General features: G+C 37.2%; 2 protein-coding genes across 2 annotated transcripts; one reads left to right on the forward strand and one right to left on the reverse strand.

Moving 5' to 3' along the window:
* Positions 1–4,943: 4,943 nt before the first annotated feature.
* crygn1 (crystallin, gamma N1) lies at positions 4,944–9,097 on the reverse strand (the record flags this gene model as incomplete). Its single annotated transcript, XM_081373926.1, has 4 exons — positions 4,944–5,079; positions 6,345–6,490; positions 7,569–7,817; positions 9,077–9,097. 4 exons carry the CDS (start codon positions 9,095–9,097, stop codon positions 4,944–4,946), a joined length of 552 nt encoding a protein of 183 aa, XP_081230052.1.
* A 676-nt stretch (positions 9,098–9,773) lies between these two features.
* Positions 9,774–11,318, forward strand: ly97.3 (lymphocyte antigen 97, tandem duplicate 3). The gene is made up of 4 exons (XM_081373709.1): positions 9,774–9,949; positions 10,246–10,298; positions 10,596–10,718; positions 10,819–11,318. Exons 1-4 carry the CDS (start codon positions 9,891–9,893, stop codon positions 10,926–10,928), a joined length of 345 nt encoding a protein of 114 aa, XP_081229835.1. The 5' UTR covers positions 9,774–9,890; the 3' UTR covers positions 10,929–11,318.
* The last annotated feature ends 1,527 nt before the right edge of the window (positions 11,319–12,845 follow it).

A 12,845-nucleotide genomic window follows, 5' to 3' on the forward strand; every position in this document is an offset into this window, starting at 1 on the left:
ACGTTAAGTGATAGATTGAAGCACGCGTCCGTGTGAAGACTGTGCGCGAGACTCAAGAGAACACTGAAGACACTGATAGCAGAGGAAAAGCACTGATTTAGCGCTAGATCGTCTCTTATTAAATAACGAACTAAATGAATGCTAGTTAACTGGAGATGTTTTATTTATTTGTATTAGGTAGCCTATCCATGCCTCGAAATGTCCCAGCCGGCGAATCAACGTCAGGGACCAAGGTTGAATCAATGTTGAATTGTGTTTCGGCTTTGCAAATTGAATCAACGTTGATATCGTGCCTGCTAGTTTTGTTGGTGACTCCTATGTTCTGGCATCTGTTGCAGTATCATGCCTGCTTGTCTTGTTATTGTGTAGCCTAGATATTATTTGGCCAAGAAATCTAAGTTTGTGCTACAACCATAAAACACAAGTTTTTGAACACTTGTGAATGTGATCCATTTATATACACAGTATCAAGAGACCAGTGGTGGAAAGAGTACAAAAAAAAAAAAAAAAAAAAACATACTCAAGTAAAAGTACCATTACATTCCAAAAAATGTAGTGTGAGTAGAGTAAAAAGTACTACTTTTTCAAAACACTACTTGAGTAAGAGTAAAAAAGTAGCTTATTTAAAAGTAGCCTACTCATGAGTAGGCTAGTGAGTACTGAGCTGCGGACCCCCTTATAAACACTGTGCACTACAATTAATGAAGTAAAAAAAAAAAAAAATATTGTACATACTGTACTTCACATTATCTTCTGTTCTTTGTCAGAAAGATTTAAGAATATATATCCATCTTTTTAAAATGCATCAAAACAGTTCACTCCACCATTTAAATCATATTGTCTGGAAAATAAAAACATTTAAAATTAGACCTAAGGCCACTGAGCCTGAGCATGCTTGTTACACATAAAATATCTATGTTCATAACTGTGCAAAGAATTCAAAAACCTTTATAAACTCATACGATAGTTCAGCATCACACACCATGAGATGGGTTAAATAGAGAGATTGAAAAAATACCCAATTTTTCTCCAAAACGGTACCAGTTTTTGTGTTCTGATAAAGAAACGAGAATCACTAATATTATCAGTTTACCTCACCTAATAAACTGAAAAAAGACTAAGATAGTGAGCTAAATTAAATATGTTACAATTTAAACGTAAGGCGACGCTACACAACAATCGAAAGAGATGAGTGGAGAGATGATCGCGCGCGCTCTGTTTCTGACGCACAACTTTTTAAACTATAATCTATATATCACAGTGTATAGGCTATGAGAAAGACACAAATAACTCCTATATGCATGTTCTTGCAATACATTTCTGAAATGTGATACATTTCTAAAAAAGAAATGTACAGGACTGCTGCAATGTGGGTGTTGCGATGGAGTTGCTAGGGTGTGCTGGGTGGTTGCTAGGTTGTCTGTCTTCGTTTTTTTTTACATGTCTTCTGCCCCCTGGTGGATGATTCATGCTCTTCAGGAAGGAAAAAAATCTTAATCTCAATCTAATTGTGAAAATGTCTGCATGTGTCGCAATGCACGTGTTTCTGCTGGGGAATCTATGCTGATTTTGACTAAGGATAACATTTTTTATTATTATAGATATTTCAAAATCATCATTTACTTATGTAAGCCTACATACTTAACCCTTGTGCATTGTTAGAATTTACATCCTTTCGTTATGTTTGTGGCTGAAAACAGCCACTACTTTAAACTGCTGTAAAAATGTATCAGATAAATATTTTTTTCAATTTTTTTTGCATTAATCTATTAATCAACCTCAGTCCTGCTCAAAAATATTAAATGTTTAAAAAAATTTCAGGATTTTAACTCTTTAATTGCCAAATTCGTAAATGATGTCACTGATTTGGGAGGAAAAAACACAAAATTACTCATTTTCAATATAAAATGTGATTGTGGACTGGATTTTTTTTTTACCTTTTATCACAGTCTTGGACATGTCAAAGATTAGAAACAACATTGGTTTTGATGCATTGTTAGTTTTTGTGCAGCATCAGATTTTAACTTTTTCTCCCTCATTTACTGTTCGTGGCTGTTTTTGCCCCATTGACTTCCATTATAACCACATTTTTTGATTGCAAAGCCATGACACCATATAATCATGCATTTTTGATTGTTGGTGGTTTTCCCTGTTGGGAAGAGGTAAAATTTGTAATTTTTACTGTTGATAACCGGGTGGCACCATTAACCCTTTAGATAGGCCTGTGCCAAAAAAAGCTTAGTTTCTGGCTTTTACATGGAGTTATATGGAGTATAACAGCATAATAAAGTGTGTGTGTGTGTGTGTGTGTGTGTGTGTGTGTGTGTGTGTGTGTGTGTGTGTGTGTGTGTGTGTGTGTGAACTCACCTCTATGCGTCTGAGAAAATCAAAATATGCACCTCAGCTCTCAGAACTGCATGGAGTAAACAAAAACAAAGTAAGTGTATTTATGCACCTGCTGCCTTTTGATGGTGAGAAATGCAGACTAAACAAAAACAAAGCAAGTGGATTTAAACGCGTGCATGCAAGCCTGCTGGTCATTTGATGGTGAGAAGAGCAGCAAGCAACATGAGAAAGGGCTTGACTTGTAGTGAAGTTTTAGAGATGATTATGCAGCCTGACCCCTCCAGCGAGCTGCAGGATGTATCGTCTTCTCCCTCTGACACCACAGACTCAGGAGAGTCAGATCCTGATTTGGATGTGGCACCCTCATCATCCACTCTAGCTTCCACTGAAGGCGAGGAGGATTCGGAGGATCTTGGATCTGGGTGGATTGGGAGAAACGGCGAAGTGTTGTTTTCCACCAACGCGGAGACAACTCTCTTTCTTCAGCCTGCCAGTGGCGTGACTCCAGGGCCGACACGCTATGCCATCACAAGGCATAGTCATACATGTTTGTATGACTGTACAAACATGTATGTGTTGACGCAAGTCATGCTGACAATGAGGTCAATCATCTCCTCCGTAAAAAACAGATTGAACACGGAATCCATGTTCTGGACCCTTGCGAAGGCATAGCGCGTCGGCCCTGGAGTCACGCCTCTGGCAGGCTGAAGAAAGGGAGTTGTCTCCGCGTTGGTGGAAAACCACACTTCGCCGTTTCTCCCAATCCACCCAGATCCAGGATCCTCCGAATCCTCCTCGCCTTCAGTGGAAGCTAGAGAGGATGATGAGGGTGCCACATCCAAATCAGGATCTGACTCTCCTGAGTCTGTGGTGTCAGAGGGAGAAGACGAAACATCCTGCAGCTCGCTGGAAGGGTCAGGCTGCATAATCATCTCTAAAACTTCACTACAAGTCAAGCCCTTTCTCATGTTGCTTGCTGCTCTTCTCACCATCAAATGACCAGCAGGCTTGCATGCACGCGTTTAAATCCACTTGCTTTGTTTTTGTTTAGTCTGCATTTCTCACCATCAAAAGGCAGCAGGTGCATAAATACACTTTGTTTTTGTTTACTCCATGCAGTTCTGAGAGCTGAGGTGCATATTTTGATTTTCTCAGACGCATCAAGGTGAGTTCACACACACACACACACACACACACACACACACACACACACACACACACACACACACACACACACACACACACACACACACACACACACACACACTTTATTATGCTGTTATACTCCATATAACTCCATGTAAAAGCCAGAAACTAAGCTTTTTTTGGCACAGGCCTATCTAAAGGGTTAATGGTGCCACCCGGTTATCAACAGTAAAAATTACAAATTTTACCTCTTCCCAACAGGGAAAACCACCAACAATCAAAAATGCATGATTATATGGTGTCATGGCTTTGCAATCAAAAAATGTGGTTATAATGGAAGTCAATGGGGCAAAAACAGCCACGAACAGTAAATGAGGGAGAAAAAGTTAAAATCTGATGCTGCACAAAAACTAACAATGCATCAAAACCAATGTTGTTTCTAATCTTTGACATGTCCAAGACTGTGATAAAAGGTAAAAAAAAATCCAGTCCACAATCACATTTTATATTGAAAATGAGTCATTTTGTGTGTGTTTTTTCCCCAAATCAGTGACATCATTTACAAATTTGGCAATTAAAGAGTTAAAATCCTGATTTTTTTTAAAACATTTAGTATTTTTGAGCAGGACTGAGGTTGATTAATAGATTTATGCAAAAAAAATTGAAAAAAATATTTATCTGATAAATTTTTACAGCAGTTTAAAGTAGTGGCTGTTTTCAGCCACAAACATAACGAAAGGGTAGTAAATTTGCCCACAGTGAACTGTTGAGTTTTTGAAAAATTTCAAAGCATTTTCCCAAAATATGTGTCAAAATAAGATTTGTCACCAAAAATCATCCCATTTGCTGAAACACAGAAAAAGTTATGGCCAAATTTAGACTCAAAAATACCCCATAGTGGATGAAAACATCCCCAACAGCACATAAGGGTTAAATCAAGATACTTTCACTTGAGAAACTAATTATCAAGTAACTAACTATCAAGATTCTGAAAAATGTTTGTGTAAAAAAATGATTTAATTCAAAGAGAAATCTCACTAAATTTTCATACATTTTTCAGAAAACAAGACTTTCTGCCATTTTGCTTATCAAGTTTATGTATCTTGAATTAATAATGTTGAGATATTTGTACGGGAAAACAAGACAAAAATACTTTTTTTTGCAGTGTATTTATTACAGAATGCCACTGAATGTTTGGAATTCTGGAAAAAAAAACTATGAGAACAACTCTTTCACAATTATTTCTTTCTCTATTCTTAGCTTATTGCCTCAGTACAAATACAAAATAAAACAAACAAGAATATTTGTGATGATTGCATATTCTTTTAAAATAACCGATTCATCATTGAGGATAAAAAGCACATAGCTATGTAATTCATTAATACAAAAAAAAGGGTAAAATTCTGATAATTTGATCTATGTTGTATAGAGAGCAAGGCTGCTTTAAAAGTTTAGAAATAGTTGACCACTTTGCGGATAGACTGAATGTTGGGATTCTCAGATTGCCACTCCATAAATGAGCAGTAGTTTCCTCTTTCCACAATGTACATGCGGCCACGATAGTTCGGCTCTTCGTACATGACCCAACTAAACCAGTAGAAAGAAAGAAAGAAAGAAAGAAAGAAAGAAAGAAAGAAAGAAAGAAAGAAAGAAAGAAAGAAAGAAAGAAAGAAAGAAAGAAAGAAAGAAAGACATTTTATGTGGGATACATGTATGATTTATGAGCTCTGCTGTGTGAATGACATTAAATCAGACACTGTTGCATTTGTGCATCTTTTAAATTGTACATTAAGTTGACATTTTTCAATCAAGTTAAACACTTTTACAAATGCTAAACTTGATGCAAATAATGTGGCAATAGGGATTCACATCGATTAATAATATATTGAGCTTTTGCTCTATGCAGTTTTGATTAAAACATATTTAATTGCTTTAAACAACGTATAGTTTTGCAACTATATAGTTTTTTTTTCTGAACCCATTGGTAGAAAACAATCCTTGTTTTAAGCATAAACTCACTTCATTTTAATAAATGTTTTCAGAAAATAAGACTTAATATCTTGTGTCATCTTATGTTTAGATGTTTGTTTGTACTGCAAAACTTGACAAATATACTATGTAAGAATTTTTTTTACCCAGTGCAAGCATTTTCCAACTCTTTCCACGGATGTGGTTTTTTTTTTTTTTTTTTTGTACATTTTAAATTTAACAAGAAATATATAATTTTGAACAAAAAGATGAGAAATTCACGTTTTTGTACGTCTGGATCGGGTTCAGAACGATGATGATCAAAACACAGATGGAGTAGATCGAGTCCATCAACACCCACAAACCTTCACTATGGCAAGCCGTTTTAACTTTTATTCATTTCCAGGATATGAATTGTTGATATCAAGAATTACATTTTTGATATCAACAATTACTTTTTTGATATCAACAATTGAATTCTTGATATCAACAATTGAATTCTTGATATCAAAAAATTGTTAAAACGGCTTGCCATACTTCACACTCCAATAGCTATAGTCCTATAGAGTCAACATTTCATTCGGTAACTTTAGGTAGTTTTGATTTATAGCCTATACTGTTTATCGATCACACTATTTTACATGTGCAAAAGCAATGCTTCTATCGCTGTTTCTGCTTCTTCTTCTCCGCCTGTGTTGATGAGTATCAACACAGAGTATATGCGTGATAGCACCCTCTAATGTATAACAGTGAAAACATGGATACATGGAAAATTCCGTCAATGGCGGGGAAAGAGTTAACTATTAAAGCGTTTGGGACATTGGAATAATAGTTCCATTCAGTTTCACTCGTGGATTAACATTGTTTGGCCCTGCAAGACTTACGCGCCGTCTCCGTAGACTTTAACGGAGTTGAGGCAGTTCTGGCTGATTCCAGTGCTCTGGAGGAAGGGACAGTCGTCACACAGTTCAACACACTGACCAGTGAAGTTCGGCTCCTCGAAAAGCTCCATCCTGTATTGCTCCCCGTGCTGACACACACAGAGAAGCACATTGTAGCAAGGTGAGTGACACATTACAAAAATATCATACAGTCAAGCCGGGATATAGTTCGCCCAAAAATGAAAATTCTGTCATCATTTACTCACCCTCAAGTTTTTCAAAATCTGTATGAGTTTCTTTCTTCTGAACACAAAAGATGATATTTTGAAGAATGTGGGTAACCAAACAATTGATGGACCCCATCGACATTTGGGAAATACTGTGTAAGTCAACGGGGTCCATCAACTTTTTGGTCACCGACATTTGTCAGAATATCTTTTGTGTTCAGCAGAAGAAAGCAATTCATTCAAGTTTTGAACAACTTCAGGGTGAGTAAATTAATTTTCATTTTTGGGTGAACTATCCCTTTAAGTCTTGTTTTTCAAAAAAAAAAAAAAAAATCATCAAAATTGAGAACAAATATCTGCTAATGGGATCACAAAAACTAAACTAAATTCAAATGGAAAACTAGTTTATTTTTCTTTCTCCAAAGAAAAGCAAAAATGTACAGAATTTTGATAAATTTTTCAGAAAACAAGACCGAATACTTGGGTCATTTTGCTTTCAAGTAAATGTATCTTGATTTAAGAATGTATAGATATTTATACTGGAAAACAATACAAAAATTACTGAGGAACAATGTCATTTTTTTTGCTGTGACTTGACCTTCAGTGCTACCATTCATTTTAAAAGTGATAAATGATCTCATGATTTGATTGGCCTGTCAAAAATTAAGACATTTTTACATAAACAATTATAATGAAACAAATCAAATGCAATACCAATTTTTAGTCTGGACTCCACTTGATTTAAATAATTGAATGATGCAATGTGACAACAAATTGTCAATAACACTTTACTTAAAGCCTTTATGTATAATGTATTGCAAATGTATTAATAATGTTATAATGCATTATATGTTTTCATAATGCATTATAGTATTTGCAGATTCCTTTTTATGTCTGGAATTGGTTGTTTGTCATGTTTTCACGCATTGAAGGTTTTAAAACGGATAGATGAGCATTATGTGGTTACAACAGTAACTTTTCATAGTGTTTTCACACTCACCATTTTGATTGGCTTGCAGGAGCCCATGTGATCATTGTGAGCATTCCAGCGTTGGAATTCTGGATACTCTCCTTTCTCCAGGATGTACTGCTGTCCCTTGAAATCGGGATGGTCGAAACACACCCAAGCCCCGGTCTCCACGCGGATGGAGTTCACCCTGTTCATGAAACCAAGGTCCTGGAAGTTATCACAGTCTCCAAACACCTCCAGCTTCCTGCCAGTGAAGCACTTGCCCTCGTAGAACACTATCTGCGAGAAGATGGAGGCGTGTCAGGTGCTTTCGGGACTATTGCTGAGGGTTTTCTTTCAATTGCAATCACTGGTGGTGTAACAGACTCTGTGAAACTGAAGCTACATCTGAGCATCACACTGGTAACACTTCTTCTGAAGTTTCCCCGGCATTAAACACCAGGCAAATGGAAGTTAGAACAGCTTGTTTGGTCAAATGCATTAATTATCTTTTGGTTTTACTTACTTCTGGAATAATTCTTATTTTAAAAATCAATTACTTTCGAAGATGAAACCTGTCAGAGATATTACCAACTTTTGATCATGTTTGAAGAGGTAGACTGTCTGAATCTTAATTAGATCCCAGTTTAGTTTAGAGGAGACACTTGGTCCAAAAAAGTGGAAATGCTAAACACAAAGTACAGAAAGACACAAGAGTTGGATGTACACACATGCACACGCACACTCTCTCTCTCTCTCACACACACACACACACACACACACACACGGATGCGCACGCACACGCACACACACACACACACACACACACACACCCACTCACCCACCCACCAGAAGCTGTTCAATAACATCATGCATTGGAGTTTTTCTGCTTTGCAAACATAAACATCTGGTTGCACTGTTGTCACAAATTTTGCAACAAAAATCTGTTTTTTAAATCTTTTTTTGGGAAAAAATAAACAAAAAAGTTATCTAGCTTGCTAACACAGATAGAGTTGTGTTTAAATCGAAATATTTTTTATATTTAGGGAAGCTTAAGCTAAAATGAGCTGAAAGTAATACTTTATATGATGTGTAATAAGCTAAATTGGATGATTAATGAATTAGACATTATAATTTACAGCTAATATTACCAATTAAACCTAATAAATTATATGATTCATGTTTTTCTGTACAAAAGACTTAATGTTGTGGAAGAACATAGAAGGCTATATTCTTTCTGACGTACAAATTGCTAAGAAATAAAATGCACTTGTTTTATATTGGGGTCAGTGAAAATAATTCATTTTAATTAAAAAATATTAAGTTAAAATCTATTAGAACTACTGTTGAGTCCTGTGCATTGAAATGTATAATGTAAATATATATGCATTAATTTGAGAGCAAATGGGTGCATGAGAATTTGGTACAATGGCAGTAAAATAAATTTAAAAAAATTGTATATGTGTGTATAAAAGAATGCATATATGTATTACATATAAATGTTGCTTTGGTTGGTCAGCAGGTTATAGTCAATCATTCCCTGAAACTCCGGTACTCACCTTCCCTGAATACTGTGACATCTTTCCCTGCCTGGATCCTGGACACCGATCCACTGGAGTGAGAGAGAGCAACCGGAGGGAAAGATCCGGACTGTCTGATATATGTGGCCTATACGCTGCGAGGTTTTATCGCGAGGTTTTGCCCACAAAAGCGGCACAATGAAGAGCTTAGCAGTTTTTGCATCATGGACAGATTCTCTTACACTGGGCTCTGCTGATATTGGTGTTCAGGAGGGCGAGAAACACAACGGCACAATCTATTGTGTTAAAGCTCCGATTTACAGTCACTTGTTTGGGTGTGTGAACGACTGAAGCTGGCAGACAGTCAAAACAACACAACACAACACAACACACACACACACTCACAGATCAGAGCTGCAAGAACATAAACATCAAGAGAAGAACTAGACTAGAAGAGATGCACTATCTATCTGTCATTCTATCTATCCGTCATTCTATCTATCTATCTATCTATCTATCTATCTATCTATCTATCTATCTATCTATCTATCTATCTATCTATCTATCTATCTATCTATCTATCTATCTATCTATCTATCTATCTATCTATCTATCTATCTATCTGACCCCAGCTATAAAGCTACAGCACAGGAAGGAAGTTGCAGACATCTCTTTCAAACACACAGTTACACCCATAAAGTTGAGAAATACTGTTTAATTTTCTTGGGCCAAGACCATATTTGATATTGATATAGTTGTGTTGCACGCAGTATGACCAGGCTTGGTCTGTTTGCACAAAGAACGAGAGAGAGGAGGGAGGTGATAAGAAACTGTAGGATAAAGGTGAGGTTTCATGTATAGACATACAGACAGAAAGCGGATCAGTTTTACTCAGTCCACTGCAGCACAAAGGTGAGTTACGCAGTTTTATTCATTGAAATTATTTTTTTTACAGTACATTAAAACATACTTAAGGGATGCATCATAAAACATAAGATAAAACTTTATTGATCTACTCTTGGCAATAGTATGGCCTTTGACCAGATACTGCCTCAGATTTACAGGTTAATTTTAGTATGTTTAAGATGCTTGGGTTTGGTTTGAATTGGTTGGTTGCTCTAGTGAGTTTTAATACTCTTAGAGTTCTTTTTTTTTTTTTTTTTACCAATAATAAATGAATCGCTTCTCTTCTTCGGTTTGTTTCACAGAAAGATGAGGTTCCTCGTATTGGCTGTTGTTCTCATGCTGGTCGTAACAAGCGGTGAGTGTGATTGATTTCCCGTCATAAAACGTACTTTATATAATTTAAGATGCAATGAAACTCTCCTTTGTGTGCTGAAAAATACATGAGAATATTCATACAGGAAAATAAGTCAGTTAACACCTGTAGTTTAACTACTGTACGTGGTGTGCGGGCAGGTTTTGTTTGTGACATTTCTGAAATGTCCACATGAAGAATAGCAAAAACATGACCAAACTACAAGCACAAAGGGTTAAAAAAGGCTTTTATGCACAAAAGGGAAGTTTGATTTCAAATATTGGCCCGTGTGTGTTTAAGGCACGGCCCTGGACTGCCATCTCTGCACCCCAGTTAAAGCAGGAGGGTCCTGTGAGGTCACCGCTGTAACCTGTCCACCGGAGAAAGACGCGTGTGCCGCCGCCAAGTTTCGCAGAAGTCCATGTGAGTGTTGATGTCCATTCAGACAATAACAAAAATGGGCTGTATTTAGACAATCCACTATTATTAATGTAATTAAAAAATCTGGTTTTGTTTGAAACAGATGGTCATTTCCAAAAGTGCATGTCAATGTCAGACTGTGAGATGCAGAAACAGAACGCCTACATCAACATCAAGTGCTGCCAGAAGGACTTCTGCAACACTTTTGACTGATCTGAGCCGTATGTGAGCCGGATTCATAAAACAGCTTGCAATAAAATAAATTACACATGATGACTATGCTTCTGATTTGTGACTTAAATAAAATAAAGCAATTTTTAGTTGTTCAAGTTACAAATAAACAGTCTGTCTCAAAGTGGCAATTGGTCATTAAATTTTTTTTTTCTTTTTTGGTGATGCAATTTGCTTTTTAATACAGATATATCATATAAATATATCATTCTCATTCACATAAAATTGTTTATCAAATCAGCTTGCTTTGTTTTTTTAAAAGATCATTTTAAATCTGCTCTTAAAATTATGAAAATGTAAACATTTAAAAAAATAGTTTAAAGATTTTGAAAACCATGTCATTAACATTAAAATAAAAGCATGTTAGCATTTTTGTTGATGTGATTTACTTACACAATATCAAACAAATACATACTCATTCTCACACAATATAGCAATATACAATAGAAGACTACTGCAGTTAACCTGTAATTAATTCACTGGAGACAAGCTGGTAGAGAACCCAAACAAGGTCAGAACTCAGAACTCAGAACTCAGATTCAATACATAGGGCAAACATGAGGGCTTAAAAATACACAGACTAATTAGGTGACAAGGAACACCTGTGAACAATGATCAGAGGATTAACCAATGACAAGGCACATGGCAGGATCACATGACAAGACACAGAAACATGACAAAAGAGGCTTGTTTGAGATGAGCAAAATCTGCGCAGAATCGATCACCGGTGATCAGCGCGAGATGCATGCCGGTTAGAAATGTGTCCTAGTGCGGTCCGCCTTGCTCTGATGTCATGCTAACGTAAGTAAAAAAACTCTCGCGACCGCAAGGCGCACGTGTCGGATTCTGCAGTCGCGCAGTTGCTCTCCACTAGGCTTGTTTGAGATGCGCCTTGCCTCGCCTGAAATGTATGCGAGAGTAGGCGGCTGCAGTGAGAGGAGGAGTGAAAAAAGCGCAGGCAAGCCGGACAGTTCTCTCTTCTCGCAGTGGATCTGACACATGTGAGATCAAAGACGGATATCGCGGGATTCACGCTCGTGCACAGTGTTGATAATAGGCTTGTTTGAGATGCGCCTCGCCTCGCCTGAAATGTATGCGAGAGTAGGCGGCTGCAGTGAGGGGAGGAGAGAAAAGGCTTGTTTGAGATGAGCAAAATCTGCGCAGAATCGATCACCGGTGATCAGCGCGAGATGCATGCCGGTTAGAAATGTGTCCGAGTGCGGTCCGCCTTGCTCTGATGTCATGCTGACGTATGTCAAAAATCTCTCGCGAGCGCAAGGCACACCTGTCGGATTCTGCAGTCGCGCGCAGTTGCTCTCCACCGACTGCGCTGATCAAAAGCATGATGGGAAACGACTTGCTGACGACACAGCTTAATGTTCATTGGTTTAAACAACCGTGATGTATTGTTCTCTTTTAAAATGTTTGATTTTAAAACTCTGATATCATGTTTTATGCATGTGTGAATATTCCCAAACTATCTAACAGTGCGATCTCTATGGATTATGCAATGTATTTTTTATAAAAAAGAAAAGAAAGAAAAACACGTCTGTATTAAAGAAAAAAAGACTGATAAACATGTATTTGGAATGGAATTAAATAAGTAGGCTACTTTGGGTGTCTTGTTCATTATATTTATTTTCATATAAAAGCAACAGAACTTGAATTACATCCAGTTTATTAGCAACACTGTGCACGAGCGTGAATCCCGTGAATCCCGCGATATCCGCCTTTGATCTCGCAGGTGTCAGATCCACTGCGAGAAGAGAGATCTGTCCGGCTTGCCTGCGCTTTTTTCACTCCTCCTCTCACTGCAGCCGCCTACTCTCGACTACATTTCAGGCGAGGCAAGGCGCATCTCAAACAAGCCTAAAAAAGCGCAGGCAAGACGGACAGTTC

This window comes from Scardinius erythrophthalmus (assembly GCF_964197995.2).
Source record: "Scardinius erythrophthalmus genome assembly, chromosome: 9".
Lineage (NCBI taxonomy): Eukaryota > Metazoa > Chordata > Actinopteri > Cypriniformes > Leuciscidae > Scardinius > Scardinius erythrophthalmus.